The 23,075-nt window shown below is 49.8% G+C and overlaps 1 protein-coding gene across 3 annotated transcripts in view; it reads right to left on the bottom strand.

Moving 5' to 3' along the window:
* Positions 1-469: 469 nt before the first annotated feature.
* Positions 470-23,075, bottom strand: part of FNIP1 (folliculin interacting protein 1) — a 66,772-nt gene continuing 44,166 nt past the window's right edge. For 2 of the 3 annotated variants that reach the window (XM_062638122.1, XM_062638124.1), the window contains exons 7-18: positions 21,861-21,944; positions 20,831-20,902; positions 19,981-20,116; positions 19,248-19,449; positions 18,384-18,469; positions 11,983-12,129; positions 9,889-10,058; positions 7,140-8,565; positions 6,607-6,775; positions 4,965-5,162; positions 4,470-4,585; positions 470-3,527 (exon numbers count right to left, since the gene is read on the bottom strand). In XM_062638122.1, coding sequence (XP_062494106.1) covers positions 3,449-3,527; positions 4,470-4,585; positions 4,965-5,162; positions 6,607-6,775; positions 7,140-8,565; positions 9,889-10,058; positions 11,983-12,129; positions 18,384-18,469; positions 19,248-19,449; positions 19,981-20,116; positions 20,831-20,902; positions 21,861-21,944 — 2,885 coding nt within the window. In that variant the 3' untranslated portion in view covers positions 470-3,448. The remainder of the gene's footprint in view (positions 3,528-4,469; positions 4,586-4,964; positions 5,163-6,606; positions 6,776-7,139; positions 8,566-9,888; positions 10,059-11,982; positions 12,130-18,383; positions 18,470-19,247; positions 19,450-19,980; positions 20,117-20,830; positions 20,903-21,860; positions 21,945-23,075) is intronic. The other variant, XM_062638125.1, reaches the window with a different exon arrangement.

Genomic DNA, 23,075 nt, shown 5'->3' on the forward strand with positions numbered 1-23,075 from the left:
CCTTATGAAGACTTCTTCATTCCTGGGAGACAAAGACAGGAAAGGGATTGTGACTGTGCAGTGGGCACAAACATGGTACCTTGCAGGAGAGGAACTGCAAACACTCGACTAGTGAGACAAACTGCTTTGAGGTGACCACACAGACCCATGCCAGGACCACAGCTTCATCTGTGCTCCCCATGCAAAGTCAAGCATCCTCCAGAGGGTCAGGACCATCTTCTGTCTTCCTGCTGCTTTTGCTGTGGCCAGCGACATTCACAACTGAAGGGGCAGCAAATTCAACCACAGATTCCCATTTGAAATGATTAATTCCTCAAGAGACCCCAAAGTCAACGGCTGCAGCACCCCTAAGTAGCAGGAGGTGTGCACCGAAGGGACGGGAGAGCGAAGCTGGGGATGGTCGTAGTTTGCACACTCACCACCGCCCTCCTACTACTTGTGTACAAACCAGACACCGAGTGCACCAAAGTAAATCGACATCCTGTATTTATTGCACAAATTTCCCCTAAAATTGGGAATGGTTATTATAATACAAGTGCACATCTTGGGAAATATATACAAAACCAGAAGAGAGAACAAGTATGTACATTTTACCCAGCATTTTACAAGTACCACTGTCTAAATAATTTAGAGAAAGCAAAAAAAAAAAACAAAAAAAAACCTGTCATAAAACATCTCTAACAACTAACAGGGAAAACACCCGCGAGGTGGAAAATCCTTTCTTTTAAATAGGGTTTGTTCTTAGCAGCCCAGTGTTGGCCAATTGCAACAACAACAACTTTGCTCAGCCGCGTGCCTTAGTACACTTAGTTTTCAGCCAGGAAATTAAGACATGTTAATGGAGATGGGTAATAGTGGAAACAGAAGAAATCAAACATTAGTTTTCTATTCACATAAAACCATCGCAATACACTTTAATGGAGTCCTGCAGAAGATCCCTTTTTGTGTTGTTTAACACACAGACATTCGTACCGTGTTGTTCATGCACCCTCAAAGTTCACCTATGGGAAAACATCCCATCACACAGGGTTTGGGATGAGTTGGGACCAATGTGCTCCTCAGGAGGGGAATGAGGAGGCCACATCCATGGCCCCTCCACTGGGACAATGCTGAGGGGTCCTGTCAGGCAGGGCACAGCAGGGAAGGACACCACCAAATCAACACCTTCTTCTCAAGTTAATACTGATTTCAGGCTGTGCAAGGGCCATTTGAGAGTCAAATCCACATCAGCAATGCCAACAACTCGCCTGATCATGGTTAAAGGGAGGAGGATGTGGTATCTTCCTTATAAGCATGGTCTGGGGGGTTGTCCATCTATTAGGGGATGTGCTCTGGATGAAGCCACATGAGGAACCACGCAGAGGCAGGGGCAGAGATTCCAGAGCCAGGCCCATGCTGACACCTCCAGGTTACAATTGCATGTCTGTGTATAACTCCTGGCTCTAGAACCGAGCACAGCAGAGAGTTCAACATCCCCGTGCTGAGCTCAATGCTGTATTTCGTAAAGAATGGGTTTACACAACTGGGCCCCTATGTTCTGTGCTCATTCCAAAAGCCAGATGTAAAATAACAGTGTGGTGAAGGAAGGACATTTGAAGAATAGGGGAGAAACATCCTTGGATCACATATTAAAAACGAGGTTCTTCCCTGCAGCAGTCAGTGTTAGATTTTATATACAAAAATGCTCCCAGTGCCACTGCCTATATTAAGGTTTGAGTTACTAAGGGGGACTCAGTCCTACATAGAAAGGGCCATGGGTTTTCCATGTGGATCTTCCCTGGGACAGAGTCTGAAGTTACAGCTTTAAGTAGTACTGGAATCCTGGCGCAGGGAGGAAGGGAGGAGGCAGCGCTGGGGCCGGGATCTCTCCTATTGTTTTCGAGTTTATCAAATGGTTAAAATAGATTTTGTATTTCAAATACCTCCTCGAACAATAGCAGGCGTGCTACACTACTGAATGGATGATTACAGAGGGACATATTTATAGAGCTGTTTATAGAGTTCAGCGCCCATGTGAGCACATATCTCCTACGTGTGTGGCTAACCCATGGCTTCCAACCTACTGCACGTCAGGGGTGGGAACAGAACCTAAACCCCAGCAACATGAACTGGCTGCCAGGACAAATACGCAAAGAAAAGCCTCTAATGAAGTGTCCAGTTAAACTGAGGTAGTAGAGCCTTTGAAAACATAATCCACCTACCACTGTATATTTACATTACTTACAGCAGGCTGGGTCCATCAGCTATTCGTACAACTGTTGTATATACAATGACAAAACAGCGATGGCTGAGGAAAGGAGAAATGCTGAGAATAAAATAAACAACATTTCCTGCTGGTAATTACACAAGTGAGTAGAAAAGGGATTAGAGTCATCTGCATCGAGGGGTGCATCTGTCCAGAAATAACCTGGTGTTACTGCACTGTGGTGTAAGCAACGTCCTGGTTTTGTAGAATGGCTTTATAAAACAGAGCAATTCGTTACCTGAGCAATTTAAGGGTAATAATAGTCTATCTGTTTCTTCCCCACTGCTTTGGTACAATTGTTTCTAGTTCATCACTTCAATAGCTGACTGACTGCTGTACAAAGAAGATGATGTTGCAAGAATATTAGAGACCATAAAAAAGTTAAGAGGTAAAGAGTCACCTGGGGCCTGTGGGCAAACCGCAGCCAACGCTCCCTTAGAGATGATTTTTTCCTTTAAACATTCTGATTACGTTGTGGAAGAAAAGCATCACTTGGTATAAAGCAACATTGACACGTTAGAAACATTTAATACTGGTTACAACACCCAGCCAAGAAAGAGAACCTCCATCGCCGTTGGCCTCCTCTTCCTCCTCCCCCCCCCCCAGCTATTCCCTCTCCCCAGGAGAAAGATCATAAATTAACCTTGGAGCTGAGTGTCATGAATGAGCTTTTTACAAAACACCCCCCCCTCGTCCCCCCCGTTCTTCCTCAGGGAAGAGCGCAGACCTGGACCATGACATGGAAAAGGAGAAGTTGTTTACAGCTCATTGCAGCTTGAGAGTTAGAGACTGAAGGAGCTCCTCCTCGGGCTGACGGCAGCTGCTGCGTCCCCTCGGTAAGTCCACAACCAGCGACAGCATCACGTATTCCTCAAAGCAGCTCTTCCTCACGTCCCCCATCTGAGTTACACTTGGCCGTGGTGGCAGAAGCTGCTAAAAACCGCAGATCTTCCTCTCCTGTCTGTGGCTGAAGTCCCCGGCTCGCTCTGTTTTCCTTTCTTTATCCTTCTTTATAAACGACCAAGCGGGAGAGGAAAAGCCTCCAAGTGTTTGCACAACGTGCAGTCATATATGGAGGTGCTGCAGCTCAACGAGCAGTTTGTTTTAATGGCTTCAAAGAGAAAGGAGCCAGAACAAGTTGTCTTCTTCCACTTTGTTTCCAGAGGGGGAGGAAAAAAGTCAACATCTACGGCCTCTGGTATTTTAAAGTAGTATCTGGGCAACGTAGGGAGAGTGAGTGCTTGCTACAGCTGCCAGCAAAGGGAGGTCGCTGGATTCAATCCTGAAAGGAAGCAGAAGAGCCGCATTTAATCCAACCCGAAATGCACGTCGGTCACCGTGCTCCAGCCCCAGCCTTTGCCTGGGCCATGAGCGTGCCCAGCTCCGAGAGGGAGGACACTGGAAAACTAAATCCCACTGAGCTTCCCTCCTAAGGTAGCCCTGCCAGCCGGGTTACACACTGCAGCCTCCACATTGCTGCTCTGCCCCCCTGTATCCTCGTGTTGTTCATGCTGAGGAGCGACCGCTCCGCACTGTGCAGCTCCTGGCTTCTTTTAAACAGGGCCAACAAAGTGGTGAGAAGGCAAATGGAGGGAGGAGAACAGCAGATTCCCTCCTGCCCCCCACGCAAAGGAGCAGTAACTGGGGGACAATGCACAGGAGCTGAGGATTAGGCTGAACTACTGCAGCAGCTACCAAGGCAGCCCTGGCACAGTGCTGGAGCTCACCCACTGCAGCTGCTCCCCATCTCCAGCTCCACATGTGCTCCGTGCGCCTTCCTGCTCACCCTGTGGCTCCTCTGCATAAAAAGCTATTCAGAGCTTTCCTATAAACACCTCTTAAATAGCTCCTCTGCCTCTGCCCCGCACCCACAGAGAGGCATTATGTGCCTTACATGACACAGAGGGAGTTTTCTGCCATGTAGGGAAAGTCAACCTGGAGCAATCAGGTGCCCCACGTTGTTCAGTGATGACTGACTTAAGTAAGCAAAGAGTCTGATAAGCTCTGGAGTGCTGAGCCCACCTTCCTGCCCGGAGGGAAGAGAGAAAGGCTGGGGGATCCTCGGGATCAAGCAGTGGCTAAGGAGAAGCCCGCGGCCATGGGTTTCTATGGGAAATCCATTCCCCTTTAGGAATCCATTTTCTGTGCTTAGAACAAGCCCAGGAGGAGGATGTGGCACCAGGAAACCCGCGGCAGCACTGCTCGGAGGGATTTGTGATCCTACCCCAGCACCACGCCCAGCTCCTTCACGTGAACCCTCATCTGGCCCTTCAGATACTCAGACAGCATCTTGCTTTTGAAGTAGAGCTCCTGCAGCCGGTCCTCCAGGTGCATAACACACTAGAAAGCAAAGAGAGTTGCGTCAGGGAGAGAGGACAGCGCTGCATCCAAACTGCACCCACACAGCACAGACCTCAAACACCTACTGCCTTCCTGTGGCTGTGTCTAGGAGAATAATTAGTAAGGTACTCACTGGCAAGACTCTTACTTTTGAGCAGAAGCCTTTGATTGCATGTTAAATCGGAATTAATGAGACAGCTGCCTTGATTACAGAGCAGGGTTTAAACGGGCAGCTCAAACAGCTCTGTCAGGGGATGCGCTGGCTACTGCAACTGTGGCTCTGGCTTAAATCAACCAGGCAGAAGCTCACAGCCTCTGAAGCCATGCAGTGAAAGGATGCCTTCAAAGCACTGCCCTTTCCATCGCTCCTCATACTTACAAAGTTTGGAGATAAATTATGCTTGTACAGCTGAAGAGTGGAATGCAGCAGGTTGGAGACAAGACTTGACACTAACACCTCCTTCCCCAGCTTGTTGTCAATCATTCGCCTCTGGCTACTGGCCACTTGCACCGTCCATTTGTCCGTGTCTGCAATGATGCAGACGGCTTCCGCGATCGGCTCATCCAGCACGGGATGCTAGAAACAGAACAGGAATAGCAGAGACCCGAGGATGACAAGGGACCACGCAGAACACTGAGGATAACAACCACAGCTGAGCTGTGGATAACACGGATAACAACATCCTGGTGAGCAGGGATGGCATCCCAGGCACTGCTTTGTCTGCAACACAGGAACATCTGCTAACACTGTGCTGCAGCTATTAAAATCAGAGTGTTACTGTAAGCAAGGCACAGCTTTAGCAGGATAGTTGCTGGTTTACATTTTCTTCCAGGCTTGGATGTGTGTTGCTGGCTGACAACTGTATCTTTTGATATCGGATATAAAGAGCTCTGACATCTCTAAAGTGTATCTTAAACCCCTAAAACGCAAAGTACCCAAGCCCCAGCTTGCTGCTCATAGAGGCAGTGTGAACAGATCCGGTTTACTCCTGGTTGCGGCAGCATTCCCGTGTCGAGAAGGCCAGCAGAGGGAGTCCGGAGCCAAGCCTGCACCAGCGCCTCCACTGCTCCCAGCCAGGGAGGTTTCAGAGGCAGCATTTGGAACCCGCTGTCCTTCCCCCGTGCATTTTGGGGCTGGACTGTTGGGGAGCATCTCCTTCCAAAGCGCCCCAGGGACGTCCCACAGCGCTGGGATGCAGTTACTGTTTTCCTTTAAGAGAAGCACATAAAATCTTGCCCAGCCCTTTCATAGCCTCTCAATCTCTTCCCAAGTCTCCTGATGGACACACACCACGGTTAGGTTGTATTTCAGACACATCTGTTTCATGGCTACCTCACACTGCTGCTTCTGTTGCCTGAAGTTCAGTTACACTTCACACATGGCTTAAATGCAAGCACGCAGGGAGTGAAACTCAGCCCCTGCAGGGCTGGGCACAAGGAAAGGGGACACTAATGCGAGGGACGTGATGCACATCTTAACTGGAGAGGTGTGGAAGAAGGGGATGTTCAGAGGCTCCCAGGGGACTGCCTGCTCCCTATGCTGTGTCTGGCTCCTTCCTCATCCCCTTGGGAATAAACCAGAGGGGAGCAGGATCATGCTTTCCAGTGACAGCCTGAGGAAAGGAGGGAGCAAAGGGAGCTCCTGCATGACCGCTGCAGCAGGACCCCCATGCCTGGGAACGGATGCACAGCAACCTCAGCCCTTGGTCTTGTCTAACATCATCGCACCCTGTGGGACACAGCCATCAGTGCCTACAGGAGATGATGGTGGCTCAGAGCAGAGATCCATCTTCCTGAGGGCACAAGTCCCTCAGCTGGTTCCAGTGGGAATCTGTGCCCCAGATCCACAGGGAAAATACCCTTGTTTTCCAGGTGTTAATGAGGGAGTAGACGAAATTGGTGACCTGGGACTGGAGCGAGCTGCGACAGTAAATATTTCCCCTTGCAGCAGGTTTGTGCATTCACAAACATTTGCCTTTCCCTACTGCGACAGAGACATTTACCAAATATAGCTTAATTACCTGCACAGCATGAGACAAATCTGACACCAAACAGTGCCTCAGCTTCTCATCGCTTCCGATGCCTTGCAAAACAAAGTCGGGGACGTAAGAGGAGCAGTAGCCACCTAGTAAGGATCTTCCGAAATTGGCAATACTGGGCTGGACAGAGTTCACTTCAACTAGTTTTGACCTGCAGGAAAGGCACAGCAAAGAGACGGGCAACAGTAAACAACAAATGCAGCTGGCAGAGAGGCTGCGTTTTCACTTCTAGCATCTCTTCTAACCTCTATACAAGCACTTTCTAACAAGGAAGAGCCTGGAGTCAGCTTCTGCCACCAGCCCATTGTGGAAGGAGAGGACACAGGCCAAGGTCTCGGTGCACAGTTAGTACTTTTTTCCACACCACTGATCGCTCTATGTTCTTTACAACCAGCGAGCTCAAGAGACACTTTTCCAACCTCTGATGCCAAGTTCGGCTTGCATTCCTCCAAACATGTGACACGAGAAGAGGCTCTGCTCTGTTTTAGGCTCCATTACTGCCGAACGCTACTTACCCAGGGAAGGGAATCTCGTACTCTTCTGCCCAGTCTTCCTGCTCTCCTCCGTAATAGTTCCCGCTTAGCCTCGCTAGATCATGGCCTGTGTCCTCGCTCTCGCTGTCACCCAGGGCACTATCCGAACTCTCATTTCTTGGAATGTCCCAGTCAATTCCCGGGGCCACCTTTTTCTCTACGTTTTCCCTGTCCCCATGGGGGACGCAAATAGAGATTTTCTCTCTTTGGTCCTGCTCGTTGAAGCAGTTTTTGTAGGTCTCCTGTCGGACGGAGTCCATGAACTTACAAAACTCACTCGGTGGTTTGCTACTCTTTGCACCGAGCTTTTTAGAGAACTCTAAGCTACTGTTGTGAGCAAGGAGGTCTGGAGCTGCCTGCCCTGGAATATCATCAGCAGTCCGGGTCTCAACTGCACTGTCATCAGTGAAGTATTCATCGAACAGACTCATGCTCTCGGCGTTGTATGGGTTTGGGTTCCAGCTCGGATGCTCGCTCACAACCGGAGGTAAGGGTTCGGCTGTCCCACAGTCTCTGTTTTGGTCCTCAACAGCTTGTTTAGCTTCACAGTTCTGATCAGCAGGCGCTCCTTCCGCTGGCGCCGGCGCGCTGTGATGCCTAGCGATCTGCTCTGCCACCGCCTGGCTCCTGAGCTCGATGTCCGAGTCGGGTGACATGGAATCTCCGATGAGGAACGTCACCTTTGTCTGAGCCTCGGCAGCGCCGCAGGGGAACGCCTTGCAGAAGAGCTTATCCGGGGGCTTCTTCTCCACCGCGATGCCGGGTGACCGCGTTCCACCGCCCGCCTGGCTGCCCGCTTCCAGCGCCTCGTCCTTCCTCCACACGTCTGCCCCTGGCTCCAAACCAGGCTCCGTCCCTACACGCTTCTCGGCTGAAGCTGACCCTGTGCACACCACGCTCTCCAGTTTTGCGTCCAGGCAGGGCAGCGGCTGCTTCCCATCAACAGCATCCTCCTGGCAGTCGTCAGGAACAAGAGTTCTGTTCTCATCCGAGGACGTTTCCAGCTCTACCTTAGGAGTGCTTTGTGTGTCTTCTCTCTCTTGCTGTGAAACACCTTCTATGTTCTGCGCGAGGGAGATGGGGCACTTGCAGTATTTACAGCTGCAGTTGGGAGTTCTCGTCTCTTCAGACTCCGTTGGTAGCAGGTTACCCCTGTTCTTGTGCATTGTGACAAGCACATACTCAGATTCCTCGACTTCTCCTTTCTCCAGCGTGGTTGTTATAACAGTTCCGGGCATGACAATGGCTTCATCTTCCCCATTTTCTAGCAGATGAGTCTCTTGAAGCTCAGAGCATCTGATGAAGTAAGTAAGGAAATAAAGCAACCTCTGTACCAGGTCATGCCTTTTGCCAACCACAACTGTTTTTGCTAATCTCACAGGTGATCCAATAGCTCCATACAGGTCACCTAGAACAGGAAAGAGACAATTATTTTGCATCTTTAAAATGAATTATTCTTCTACCAGACAGTCATTGCGGCCAGTTTTCAATGGCCAGGTCTACAACAGAAAAAACACCAAAGCAGAAGAGTGATGCCAGCTAGGCTAGTATTTTGTTTTCAATACAGAGAATCCCAAAGATGCTGTTGGTATCGTATGTAAGGTGACACACTGGTCAGGGAGACATCTGATCTCCCGCGTTAGGGAGCATTTGCAGCACCTAACTTCAGTGCCTAGCTTTGGAGGCTCATCTCCTGGGCTCCTTATATAGCCATGGGCGACAGGAGGCATCTGCTCTGAATTACCCTGGATAGTCTGGAAACTGGGCTGAACTCTTACCCACAATGAGAAAGCGCTAAGAAGGAACAAGCCTATGCCAAGAGCGAGGGCAAAAGTGACAGTGGTGGGTGCAAAGCTGAAGCCAACCTCCTTCCCTTCGCTCCCCTGGAGCTCTGCTATGGGTTGGATGGGTTGCTTTGACTGTACACCAGATTCACATGGGGAAGTGCCTGTGCATGTGTTGTTCCAGAAGTACAAGGGCACTGCATGAATGCAGGGATGAGGGAACAAGGGCTCCAAGAGGCCCTGAAGGCCAGCCTAACCAGAGCATGTCCCCTGAGTCCCATGAGTGCTGAAATCAAGTCTTCTTGCCAACTCCCTGGCCATTCCTGCCTATACCACAATAGGGCAACCTTGCACAACTTTCCTTTCCCTTGTCTAACCAAATTCCATCACAGTTGGTGTGCAGAGCAGGACAATCTGACCAGAGAGTGGGAAGCTCACTCATCCCCAGTACTCAGCAATCAGAAGACACTGTGACCAGCTACCCACTCAACTGAGGCTTGAGACCTGACCTAGTGGCTTGCTAGTCATGATTTCCTGCACTGTGTCACTCATTTGCCTGTTGTATTGAGACCATGTTCATGTCTTATCAGAAGATGGATTCCTTAATTTGTTCTTTCCAGAACCAGGCTTACTGACAGCAGCATCCCCAAAAGATAAAGTGATTTTCCTTATAGAGGGAGGACCAGAGTAGTGGAATCCCTCATCATCACCTTTAAGAGAACTGCCATAGATGACTTTTTGGCTGCCATTTTATAATTGATAATGCCTTAAGAAATTAAAGCACATATAAAAACCAAAGTGAGACATCATAGCTTGAAATCCACACTTTTGTCTCCTTTTGGATCTAAAGAATTAACTCTGGGGGGAAGGAACAAGCATCCACAAAACCCACCACGTACCATTCATGATGTGAAGCTGTTGGGGGTTTGGAGGAGTTTGTCACCTACCGAGCTGTGCCCACAGTGGGTTGTAGGGATGAGTTTTGGCCAGCATGTCCACGCTCTGGGAAGAATGCTTCTCCAGGAAGATCCTGATGGGCGGCTGGCCGTTGGGCATGACAGTGGGGACCCAGGCCAGGTGGTTTGTCAGGACAGCAGTCAGCAAAGCCGGTAAAAACCTGAAAGCACAACGTCCAACATCATGGTGTTCCAGGTACACACTCAGGATGTCAAACTGACAGCATGCTGTATGGATCAAGGACTGCAGAAACAACCCAACAGAGTAGGCAGACATCATCCCTTTGGGTCCTGGATCTTTGAGGAGAGAAGGGAGGGCTGCACCTTCCCTCCCAGCCTGCAAAGCTCTTTTTGAGAGCATTTAAAGTAAAAGAAAACCTTTTAAACTTGTGGCATCTCAGCCCCTCTGGTTGGCAATTACCTGAGAGTTCCTATTCTGCAAGCTTTGTGCTGTACAACACCTGAAAACCAACTTACTTTGGTTCGCTGCAAGGTAACAGTAGCACTGTGTGGCCTTGGTCCTCCAGGAAGGAGATCCCAAACCCTTAAGATCTGTGACTACTGAAGAGGAGGAAGGCTGCTGCTACCAAACCTATACAATAACTGGGTGCTGCATTCTTTCACCTACGTGTCAAGCGATTTAAGCACACGTGGCTGCTCCTTTCCAGAAATAACCCCCCCAAGCTGGGCAGCCCAGCCAGCGAGGTTGTGTCCTTACCCTGGCACAACAGCATCCACCAGCTGAGCAAGGAAAGCAAGAACCTTTCTGAGGAATGTGAGCTATCTGAGGTATGGCAGTGAAAGAGCATGGTCTGGGCTCCATGCAGAGAGATTGTGGTTCCCAATCCCTGTTGTTCCTGGCAGGAAGAGGGAGCAGAAGCACAGCCCAAGGCCCATGTGCCGACAGATGGTGCTGGTAGCTGCTGCAGCGGTTCAGGTGCTGGGGAGGGAAAGTCCATTGCCCAATACCCAAAATAAAGCTATTTCAATAGTTTATGTACAGCATCAAGAACCTGCAGCTTAAATTTAGCTGTTTCCTCACCGGAGGCAGCCAAAGAAGGAAAGGAGATTTAGAACTGGCTTGAAAAGGACACAGGGTTTGATTTTCCTCTTGCTTCCATCAGTGTGAATCTTACTGCATTTTAACCAAAACAATAAAGCCAAACAAATGACCACTGAAATGTAACCAAGGGCTCGGAACGGCAGGGACCACAGGGGCTAATCCCAGGAACACATCCACTGCAGCAGGAACTCATTGGGAGAAAACACCTTTGAACCCCTCACAACTCCCTGTGGCTTCTCCCATTGCCCTTAGGCAGGAGAAGGACTGCACTGACCACTGTCACCTCCCACTCAGGGACACAGAAGGTGACATTGGTGGCAAGGCTAGAGGATGGCGAGGAGCAGCCCCTTCCCTTCCCCACCCTGCAGAGAGCAGCTCCCCCGGAGCTACCAGCTGGTCTCCAGTGCCATTCCCACTCCACCTTCACATGTTTGTGCTCGTTCTAGGACTTCAATGGAGCCAAACTTCCCCTGTTCATGCCCTGGGGAAGCAGGATGAGGTGTTGACAAAAGAGTAAATTTATCAGATTCTCCTGAGTTTATCAAGAACGTTCTCTGCCTCCACTTCCAACAACTGCTCCTGGCTCTGGCCGGAGGGCAGGAAGGTGAGCACCAATGGAACACACCATTCCTTCAGTGGAAGTCAGGTTTAAGAGCAGTCTGTGGTCAGACAGGGTTGCAGACACGGCTCTAGCTGGATGTCTGACCTCGCTCATCATATGATAACTGATTCTGAAAGGCAGATTAATGCATTTCATAAGGTATGTTCACCCCTTTCCAGACATACACACCCATCACGCGCTTCCTATGGACATGTTTCAAGTGTTCAGCCTCTACAAGAGGCAGAGGGCTGGGGCAGCAGGCGTTTAATGGGATACCTCACTTCAGGTTTAAAAAGGAGGTATTTATGGATGGCCTTTGGAATCTTTGATTTACCGGGATTTTAAGAACTGATTCAAAAATTGGTTTGAAATAAAAAGGCATAAAAAAAGCTGTCATTTAAAAGAGTGAAATCCACCATACTGGTTCTTAGAGGCATTTTCCATCAAGAAGGTGAACTCCTTCATGAAGCGATGGCAAAGCTGGTTCTTCTCCGGTGTCCCCGACATCATCGTCAGCCAGACAGGCTCCCCGATCCGCGGCATCGTGTAGAGATTGCAAATGGTTGTTCTGGAAAACAAACCCCAAAATCCATAAGACTAAAGGAAACCCCAAAGGCAGAGATCCCAACTCGAAGGATTTACTGCAACAGTGAGTTCCAGCCAACGTTCCTATCAGATATGAAGTTCCTCTTATCAACCATCACCCATTAGACAGTATGAACTCACCCTTCCACCCCAGAGGGTTAAGCCTCAGGTTGTTCACACATCTACCTAAGCTGCTCCCAAACACAGTAATATTCACTGTCCCGAGTCAGTATCTCCCTTGTTCTGCATGGAAAAGAGATGAAGGATTTGTTGTTGCTGTCTCCCTCATTTCTCTCCATTTCACTGAAAACCTGTTATTCCTCTATAGTTCTGCCTGACTTATGACTGGACCAGGTTTATGTGTATCTGACTTATAAAATACTTCAACTTCCTCCTTCCTATAAGAAAACTGGTGTATCTCTAGGCCAAACCCACCACAGGATGGATTTCTAGAGCAAGGCTCCAGCTTGCTCCATCTGTGTTAAATACAGCATGTGAGAGTCACAGTTTCCCCTGGGTTCAAGCACTCTGCACCTACCCCCATCCCCTGTGACTCTACAGAGGGCAGTACATGTGTGATTAAAACCTTGGCTTGGCAGTAAAATACCAGATTAAACCCCCTCAGGTTACTGTTAAACCCCTCTAGGCTCTAAAGCAACAGTTTAAGTACAGCGCCTCCATTAGGACACTATGGGAACCTGTGTTTTCATCACAGCACAAACGGGGGCCTGAGAAGAACCCAGAACAACGAAGGAAGTGACGGATCAGTTCAGGTTTCTCTCTATTCCCCAAATGCACTTCTGTAAGAGGTATTTCTGCTTCCCCAGACAAAGACTTACACGGTTATCCCTACCAGCGCCTCTGATTTCTCAACATCTCTGGCTACGTTGGTCTAAACATTCCTAGACCCCTGCAGCAGTGAAGCAGTGACTGTGCAGGTCGGGCAACCACGCTCCAGCAGGAGCTGCCAGCTCTTCCATGTTTTAGTGTTTAAAGGGAAACTCCCTGGGAAGCAGAGCCCAGCACGGCAGCCACGGTGCGAGGGTGCTGGGGGAGGAAGGAGATACTGCATGGTGGTTCCATGGCAGAGAGGAAAGACCTGCGTGGTGACAGCACCCAAGAGGGCAGCAAAGGTGACCGTGCCCTGTGCCACAGTCACTGGGGCTGCTCAGGAAGATGGGGTTTGGGGGGGGACAATGGCATTCTCTGCCTTATTTCCTCTACCAGTTTGCATTAAACACAATGTTCTCTTGTTCAGCCTGGGGAAGAGAAGGCTCCCGGAGACCTCAGAGCAGCTCCAGTGCCTAAAGGGGCTACAGGAAACCTGGAGAGGGGCTTTGGACAAGGGTCTGTAGGGACAGGCCAAGGGGAATGGCTTTAACCTGCCCGAGGGGAGACTGAGATGAGCTCTTAGGCAGAAGCTCTTCCCTGTGAGGGTGCTGAGGTGCTGGCACAGGGTGCCCAGAGAAGCTGTGGCTGCCCCATCCCTGGCAGTGTTCAAGGCCAGGTTGGACACAGGGGCTTGGAGCAAGCTGCTCCAGTGGAAGGGGTCCCTGCCCATGGCAGGGGTTGGAGCTGGAGGAGCTTTAAGGTCCCTTCCAACACAAACCATTCCATGGTTCTATGAAAATCCATCCTGCAAGCTCACAATAGCCAAAATCAACCCCATCTTCCTCAAAGATCCGACTTCCAGATGTTCCGCTGGCACAGGGATAAGATGGAAAGCCAGAAAGCAGTCAGTGGGCTGCAGAAGGGGAAAGTCAAGTTATCCTTGTGCTTACCAGCCCCACAGCAACTCCCCCCCCCCAGAGGCTTGCTGTTGGCTGGGCCAGTTTTGAGCAGCATTAGAGGTGGGATTATTAAGGAAAGGTTCCTGTTCACAGCCCATTAACTGGAGTGGGTGTTAAAGAGGCCCACAGCAAGGGAGAAACCCCCACTTCCAAGCTCAAAACTGCATCTTACACCCCCCAGGCCCAGCTGAGGATAAATCACACAACACAAAGCGCAGCTCCTTCCTCCTTCCATGCAAACCAACCCCTGTGCAGCCTCCTGCAGCTCGGCTGTTTGGATGAAAAAGAGAAACCACTTCTGTGCTAAAGGCAGCGCATTAAAGTATTTGTTTTCGTTGAGCAGATAGCCCCAGTCTTGTGATTGTTATTTACTATTCTGGTAACCCTGGCTGCATCTGCGGCCGATAGTGTTTCCTCAGCCCCAGATCAGATTGCCCTGGCCACGGGCCAGCAGGCATGTGACTGCAGCACAGGGAACCCTCCAGCCCAGCCCGCACACAGACCAAGGGCAAGGATTAAGCTGCTTTCCAGCCTGGTAAAGGCAGGGGAACCGCTGCTTGCGGAGAGGGGAGGAAGAGAGATGCAGCCTGGAAAGAAACAGCAAAGCAAAGGGAAACGCGACTGAAAAAGGGGGGAAAAGCAAGGGAAAAAAGGCAACAAAACCCCCCAAAACACGATGCGGAAGTCAACAGGATCTGAAAAATAACAAGCATTGAAACTCAGATGAACCCCTCTTGGCACAGGGAGCAAGCAGCCCCCTCTGTCTGCCACCCCCCTGCATCAGCAGCAGCATGGGAGGGAAAGTTCAGTTAATGACAGGATCAGTTCCTTTGAGGGTTCGTAGAACCCCAGCCTGGTTTGGGTTGGAAGAGACCTTAAAGCTCCTCCAGCTCCAACCCCTGCCACGGGCAGGGACCCCTTCCACTGGAGCAGCTTGCTCCAAGCCCCTGTGTCCAACCTGGCCTTGAGCACTGCCAGGGATGGGGCAGCCACAGCTTCTCTGGGCACCCTGTGCCAGTGCATTTAAAATGGTTTCTATTTGGATGCTGAGCTCCAGCTGCAGCTTATGGGCACCTCAGCACCAGTGATAGTGCAGCAGGGGCTGGGGGAGCTCCTCAGGAAACACCTTTGCATGGAAGAGTGGCTTGAAACTGACCCAAGCCCAGCCCAGCCAAGCGAAAATGAAGCCCTGAGCAAAGCCCTTCCTGCAAACCCGCTGGGGTTTGTCTGCTCTGTGGGTGCAGATGGCACAAGGCACACACAGCGCTGCCCCTGGCACAGCATGGCTGTGGCTCGGGTGTTGTGCTGCTCCCTCCTCACCCAGACACACCACAAACCTTCCCTGCCTTTGTCCTGAGGTTCAGCATCAGTCTGAGACACATCCCCTGCTGCTGCACACACTGAACGTGGATGAGAGCATCCCTCTGCAGCCCCCTTCCTGCCTAAAGGGAACACTGACCTGCAGCGCTGGGCAGCTCCTCATGGCTTTACCCTGCCAGAGGGGAGACTGATCTGAGCTCTCAGGCAGAAGCTCTTCCCTGTGAGGGTGCTGAGGCGCTGGCACAGGGTGCCCAGAGAAGCTGTGGCTGCCCCATCCCTGGCAGTGTTCAAGGCCAGGTTGGACACAGGGGCTTGGAGCAAGCTGCTCTAGTGGAAGGGGTCCCTGCCCGTGGCAGGGGTTGGAGCTGGAGGAGCTTTAAAGTCCCTTCAACACAAACCAGGCTGGGGTTATGATGAATTCACATGCATTTGCTCCCTATCCCCATTCCTTCCTTCCAAAGATGATAAAAAGGAAGACGAAAACAAAAGCAATAGTCACTGCAGCAGTGCCAGAGCAGGGCACAGGGGCCAGCCTGCACCATGGAGCACCCCTGGGTTCACAGCACCATAAGCTGCTTACAAATGACTGGCATAAACCCCGGGCCCAATCTGGCTGCCAGACAGCAGAGAGGTGCTTCCCCAGCCCCTGTGTTCAGTGTTTCCCTGCCAATCTGTGCACTTGCACACAGGTATTAGCGAGATGCATGATCTGCATTATCAATGTGCTGCACTGGCCCTCGGGGAGGAGGCAGCCAAAATGTTTATGCAAGTACAGTAGCTTACTTCATAAATCATGTGTCTGCACAGCTGACAGCCAAGGAGAGCTCTAAGCCTCCAAATTAAGTGTTAATAGCTAAATCCAGCAGTGCTTTAGAAAACTCAGAATTGCTGCAACGTGAATAGTGTAGGCCTGGAGCTGGGAACTAAACCGAAGGCAAAGTTAGCAACAGCATCGGTTTGTAGAAGCAGCCTAGAAGCTGCTTTCCCCTTGCAGGAGGGGAAAGAAGATGGGAAAGGGGAAAGATGAGAACAGAGGAGAAAGAAAAAAGGAGAGGAGAGAGGAAGGAGAAGATGATTCTCCTTGCAAAACCCCAAAGACTGCAATGAGTTAATGGAGCACGGGATTACGCTTCAGAAACACCAACCCACTGAAGTCAGCACCCTTCTTCCCTCCAGCATGATTTGCTAAGAGGGCAGGAACCGACGCAAGTCTCAGGTTCACCAAAGGACTCAGGCTCCTGACTTCCCCGTGACTCCAGTGGGAAAGCAGACGCCTAAAGAGATAATCGCGGCCTAAATGGGTTTGCTGAACCTGTGCCAAAGCATCTTTGCATCCAGCCTGCAGCACTCAAATGTGCCTGTTTCCCCCCCCTCCTTACCAGACTCGTACTGCCTTGCTTTGAGAAGCAAGGGGTTCTTGTGTGCCACAGGAACACCTTTCTGGACGGCAGCACATGCTGCCACCCCGAGCCACAAGGACCTTGCCCCGGCTGGGGCCACGGGCTGGTGCACCCACTGCAAACATAAAGCAGCAACCCCAAAGCAGCCGTGCCAAAGCCTGCAGCCCGGGGAACTTCGTTTGTACAGAATGAAACTGGATTTCATTTACCTCGTTACGCTATTAAAGAGCAATATTTGCATCACCATGGAAACCTCTGCATGGAGCTGGTGCTCAGACACACGCTCCCAGCGCCGGTTGCGCAATGGCTGTGAATGATCCCAGCGCAGGACGGTGCCAGTCCGCAGGGACGGGCTCTCCCCTCCTCAGCCCCGCAGCAGCCTTCCTCATCCCATCCCACCGCGCTTCCCCACGAGGAGGAGGAGGAAAAAGCAACCAAGCGGGGTTTGCCCTCTGTGTTCAGGGTTATGTCGAGTCGGGACACGCGCTCCTCCCCAGCGCTCTGGCACTGTTTAACTTGGAAGGACAAAGGCGATGGGGCGAAGTCCGCCGAGTGTATCTTGAGGGGGAATGCTTGGGGAAGGGCTTGGGAAGACAGCTGGGGAGGTGGGAATGCAGGAACCGGCTCTGGGAGTGAACGGGGAGCAGAGGCAGGGCTGGGGGCAGCCGAGTTGCTGAACTCGTCTCGGGCCCCTGGGCAGGATCGGCGGCTCCCAGCAGTCACGAGCTCCCTCTGCTCCCTGTCTTGGCACGGCTCACCCCATCCACCTCTCCCCGCAGCCCCACGTGCTCTCCCTTCCCTGCCTCCTGCCCCTGCGGAACACATCCTCTGCCCTTCCCGGCGCCTGCCCACAGGTGAGGTTCTGGAACGTAAACGCAGTTTAAAACTACACCGTGCCTGCCTCCTGCAACAACACCTAATCCACGGCAGGAAGTGGATTGTAGAGAAAGGAGTGAGCCCTCGGGATCCTTCGCTGCTCCGTAAAGCACATCCTGAAGTCAGGATTTTCCTTTTATAACATCAGAGCACTGCCTCCTATAAAGTCTTTGGAAAGCAGCTCTGCACTGGTTGTAAAGGAAGCTCCCTGCCACTCCCATGTGAGAGGAGATGAATCACTTGAAACAGACGGATTTCATTTAATTCCCTCCCCGTGACTTACACTATGGAAAGAAAATACAGTTAAATGCCAGGGATGTGCTTATCTGCCTTACTTGGTGTAGTCACTGTTGAACAGAGACCTCCAGGTACTGATAGCAAGAGATTACAGTGCTGCATTTTACTGTGTGAAAAAGATAGTCCCCTCCTCAGTAGCTGCTTATCTGAAATGCCTTTAGAGCAGAATTTAGAGCAGGGTAAAGGTCCTGCTTTGCCTCACACATTGGGAAAACATACACGAGAGGAGGATTTCCCTAACACGGCTTTGCAATTCTTTTCCCCATCTCAGTGGGCCATAAAAGACAATTTAAGAGGTCGCTGGGAGCTTCCTTTCCACCTAAAGCACAGAAAACCTTCACCATCTGTGTCCTGTTCGCACCAAGCCCTGATGGATACACAACACTTGGCAATATCTGAGAACACGGATTATGACTTTCTATCACCAATACCTGCATTGTACGTGCTTCTGCAGAAGACTTTAGATGTTACAAGTTCCTTATCCTGCACTAAGATCCCTCTACACCAGAAGCAAGTGCTTTTGAAGACACAGACACAAGGAGAGAACAGCTCACCTGAACTCATTCAGGGCATCAACAATCCTGTTATAGGCCAAACTCCGCTGACTGGCATCAGCTGATCGGCGACTCATTTTCATAGCCTTGAAAACAATCATTAAGCAAGATAAGTAACACAGAGCTGCAGCAGCACAGAAAATGGAAAACAAAGTCATGTGTTTGACTTTATCTTCCCTGCAACCAGTCATGCAAATAGGGTTTTTTTAAAGTGATAAAGTGATGATGCAAGTGCCAACTTTCTTATCTGAGGGAAGACAGGTAAGGCACAGGCATTTGCAGCCTGGGCTGCTTCTGTGCTTGTTGTCATCATTGAAGGCATAAAAGGGGTCAAAGTTTTCACTGCCATGGCAAAGTGACCACTAAGTATTTCCTAGAAGAGAGAGCTGAAGCAAATCTAACCACATACTTGATACTTCAGTCTTTGGGGTAAAATAAAGGGAAAGAAAAACCCCTCAGTAATTACAGCCTGCAATAGCCTAGAGGCAGGTTCTCACCCTGCAATCCAGTAGACTCAGATACAGCTGGAACAGGGAGGCTGAGGTGGCCTTAAAAGCACTTTTCCCCTTGGCTGCTGCAGGATTACTGGGAGCTTACAGAGCCCCAGTGACTGTTCTCACTCTTAGCGATCCCTGCAGTGCAATGCAGCAGGCTCTGTCCTCCCCATGTTGTGCTTTTACAAGCAATAAGAAACATCACCAAAGATGTTGTGGAGCAAAGCTCTTGGCTGGTGCAATTCCTACACCCAACAGCGAGTTGATCCCGCTTCTGCAGACCAGTAACAAGCATTAGGAATTACATCTGACAGGGCTGGGGGAAACAGCCAGCAATACAAGTGCAGGAATCAGAAGAGACTGTGTTTACCTGTTCTATCGCACTCTTCAGCTTGTTCATGTGACTCTCAAAAAGAGGGAAGTGGGAGAAGAAGAACTCATTAAATTTGTTGTTTTCATCTTCATCTCTTGAGAGGGAAAAAATAACCCCAATTGCTATCTTCTTCTTCCTAACAATTCCCGGGCTAGGACCAGAGCTGTCATCTGACAAGTTAAAGCTTTCATCCATGGACCTTGAAGCATGAAAAACAGAACGTTAATGTAATGCACTGATTAAAGTGGTATATTTCCTTTATAATTCAATTCTTGAACATTTAACTTCAAGAAACACCGGCTGTTTGCATAGCTGTCAAATCATCACTTCTGATGCCATTTTTGACAAGCAACCCTTAACTGATCCTACAAGCAAAAAAGCTGGAACCAGATCCAAAGTGTCTGTGGGATCAGAGGATGGTATTTTAGTTCTCTCCCATCTCTGCCAAGAATTTGTGTTTTGAGTAGCATTTTAGGGCTTCTTATCCTCAAAAGCACAGCCCACGGGTTTACATCTTGCTGCAGGCTTCCCAGTTAGTGCAAAACACGGAATGCCACGAAGCAAACGGATCCTAAAAAAGATCAGGCGTTGAATGCAGCCTCACTTACACCCCTGCAAATACCCCACAGAAAGCAACAGCGAGAGCAGATGTAGGTATGCAGGAGCAGAATCAAGCTGACAATGACGGAAAACTCTTGGGCAGGAACCAGCACTCTCATTCCCAGCTCACCATCGAGGGAAGACCCCATTCTCCAAGCTGGTAGTCTGGCTGCGACGCCAACGCCGCTGGTAACTGCTAGCACAGCTTTTGTTAAACGAAGAGCCCGGAGATGGAAACGGAGTGATGAGCAGACTGCTAAGAGATGCTGCAATAACAAGAGGAATAAATAAACATCTCTCCAGAAGGAAGAGCGCATGGAAAATAATACCAGCGACCAAACGAAGCCCCCTGAGATAAACTGGGGCTGCCTCTCAAGTGCCTCATCCCTTGTTTATCTGTGTTTCTTATCTAAAAATAACCAGTTTCTACTAACATTAATAAGATACAAGGGCGAGGCAGTCCTGCAGCTTTACATAATAGACAACATACGGGCTGCACCTTGCTCATCAACCCTGAGTATCGGAAACGGATTCTTTGTGGAAAGGAGTAACGTTAATCACAGCCTTTAACAGCCTTCCCAATCTTAACTGAGTGCCCAATATCCTGAATTTGGGAGGAGGAGAGAGGCGTTGTGGAGGCCAGTGCCTGCTTTACCATTAGCAGCATCCTCAATCTGGAAAGGAGGCGACAACAGGTATCATTTAGAAATGCTGCAAGCTCATTTCAATATTTAATTTGGCTTGTTTATTTGCAGCAGGCTTTAATAAATTGCTCTGGTGTTGAGATTACCTCCGTGAGGTTCCTAATGCAATCCCCTCGACGCCTACACTGTGTGTATACATATAGGTATGCATTAATGCGTACATATAACAAACCAGAACAAGCACATTTCAGCACAGGAAAGACTATCTGATGATGGCTAGATGTCTCAGTGAGTATCTTTGGAGTCTGCAAGGTTAACACATGGAACAGACATTACCAGATCTCGCTATCCCGCTGTCTCTGTCCTCATTCTGCTCCCTCCCAGGCATATCCATAGGGTTGCTATGAACTGTAAAACAAGAAACAGCAATTAGCAGGGGAATATACAGTTCCTTTCCTGTTTGCAGATCTCCATGTAATTAATGAAACAAAACCATGCTCATTACTTCAGATCAACAGCACTGCACAAGGCCATCACCCAGAAAGGCTGCTTAGCTGAACAAGCCAAAACGCTCCTCTGAGAAGCTTGTATGTACGTTCCTTGGTCTGTACCACATATTTTAGTGCAAACTAGAACTCTGTACCTTTACACAGGTATTTTTCAATGACATTTCAATGTACCAAAAGGATGTCAGTCACATTGGTAGCACTCAGCGTGTAGCGAAAAACAACATCATAGACCAACAGGAACACGACTTCGTTCACCTACCAGCTTTCTCAGGTATTATATATATGATTTTAAGAGGATTTTACAGTGCTGCCTTGAAGAAAGTATATGCTTTCAAAGCGAGCAGCGCGTTGGTTGTTCAGCTAAGCCATAAGCTGTCCAGATTCACAGTTGCATATAGACAAGATCAAGTGTCTCAGGCTCAATAGTCTTGAAATGTGCGACATTTCACAAACACGTGTGTGAAATAAAAGCTACTCGGCCATGGAAATAAGACCCAGGCACTAAAAGGAAGAAACGTCCGTTTTAAATGAACCTGGATTAGCTTTAATTTGTACAGTCTGGTTGAAACGAGTCCAGATCAAACCAGCTTCAACGCTATTGTGAAATATTATTTCCAGAAATATTAAATCCACCATTAAAGGGGTGGGTTTCCAAAAGAAATCAGCACAAAAGGAGGACCATTAAAATGCCTGCAGTCCTCTGGGGATTTAAAGCACGTAACCAAACAGGTAAGTGAGCAGGCATGGCTGCCCATGAAACCCTACATGAGAATCTTATTTCCAGGGCCAGACTAGGACTGCCCACGGTTGTGTCACCCCAGCTAGACTAGGCACACAGCACACAGCACACTGCAAACCTGCAAAGAAAGAGGCGCTCCGGATCAGGCGGAGCGGACCTTGCTCTGAGAACGCCCGCCTGGGGCTGCAAAGCTGGGAAAGACCTACATGGCAAAACGTAAAATACACAGGGGAGAATGAGGTTAGTAAAGCAGAACGGTCCGGAGGGAGGGGGCCAGGGCAGGGAGAAGAGAGAAGCCAACGTAAATGCAGAGTTTATGCAGGAGAACAGCTCTTACACTTAACAGGAACGTGGATTCACGGATACGGCTTACAGTGGGGCTATACAGCATTTACAGGACTGAAATAATGGACCCAGCTTTACACTGTCTCCCATACAAGGATGGGGTTTCTCTCCGTGGGTGCTTTCTTTGCCCTTTTTTTAAGTTGAGAAATGATTAATTTATGCAGGCTCAGAGCCCAACTGGATCACAAACAGGAGATTCATCGGGGAGCACAATGTCTGGTTTAACAGCCACGCTGGTGGGGATGAGGAACAGTGTTGCTGAAGACGACGGGGAGGAAGGGGGAGAAGGGAGGCGGAAATTCATCTTAGTGGAACCAACAGAAAACTACAGGCTGAAGGAGTTGTTCTGAGGACAGTCAGTGCATCAGCTCAGTGAAACCATCATGGTGAAAACCAGTATTAGCTGTCTCTGCAGTCCACTGTAAAAGTAACACTGGGTTGTAAGTGTACCAGGGGAAAAGAGTGTTTGATGTACACAGGAGGAATGCATGGGTATTTTTCATGGCTTAGCTGCCATTCTCTCTCCTAAATCTGAAGTCTTCTGATATGAACAAGGGCCTGTAGGGCCAGGCCAAGGGGAATGGCTTTAACCTGCCACAGGGGAGACTGAGATGAGCTCTTAGGCAGAAGCTCTTCCCTGGGAGGGTGCTGAGGCGCTGGCACAGGGTGCCCAGAGAAGCTGTGGCTGCCCCATCCCTGGCAGTGCTCAAGGCCAGGTTGGACACAGGGGCTTGGAGCAAGCTGCTCTAGTGGAAGGGGTCCCTGCCTGTGGCAGGGGTTGGAGCTGGAGCAGCTTTAAGGTCCCTTCAACCCAAACCTGTCCAGGGCTCCATGGTTATACAAAATACAAAGGCTGCACCCCAACAAAGGTCCCTCCCATTCTCTCAGCTCTTCACTCATTAAAGGAAAGGACGTGACCACTGCTTGCTTTTAAACCAAGGTATCTAAAAAAAGCAGCTTGTAAATAGTTCCCAACCAAACCACACAG

Source organism: Pezoporus occidentalis, unplaced genomic scaffold, assembly GCF_034315485.1.
Source record: "Pezoporus occidentalis ecotype Australia unplaced genomic scaffold, CSIRO_AGI_Poc_V1 ctg55, whole genome shotgun sequence".
NCBI classification, from domain to species: domain Eukaryota; kingdom Metazoa; phylum Chordata; class Aves; order Psittaciformes; family Psittacidae; genus Pezoporus; species Pezoporus occidentalis.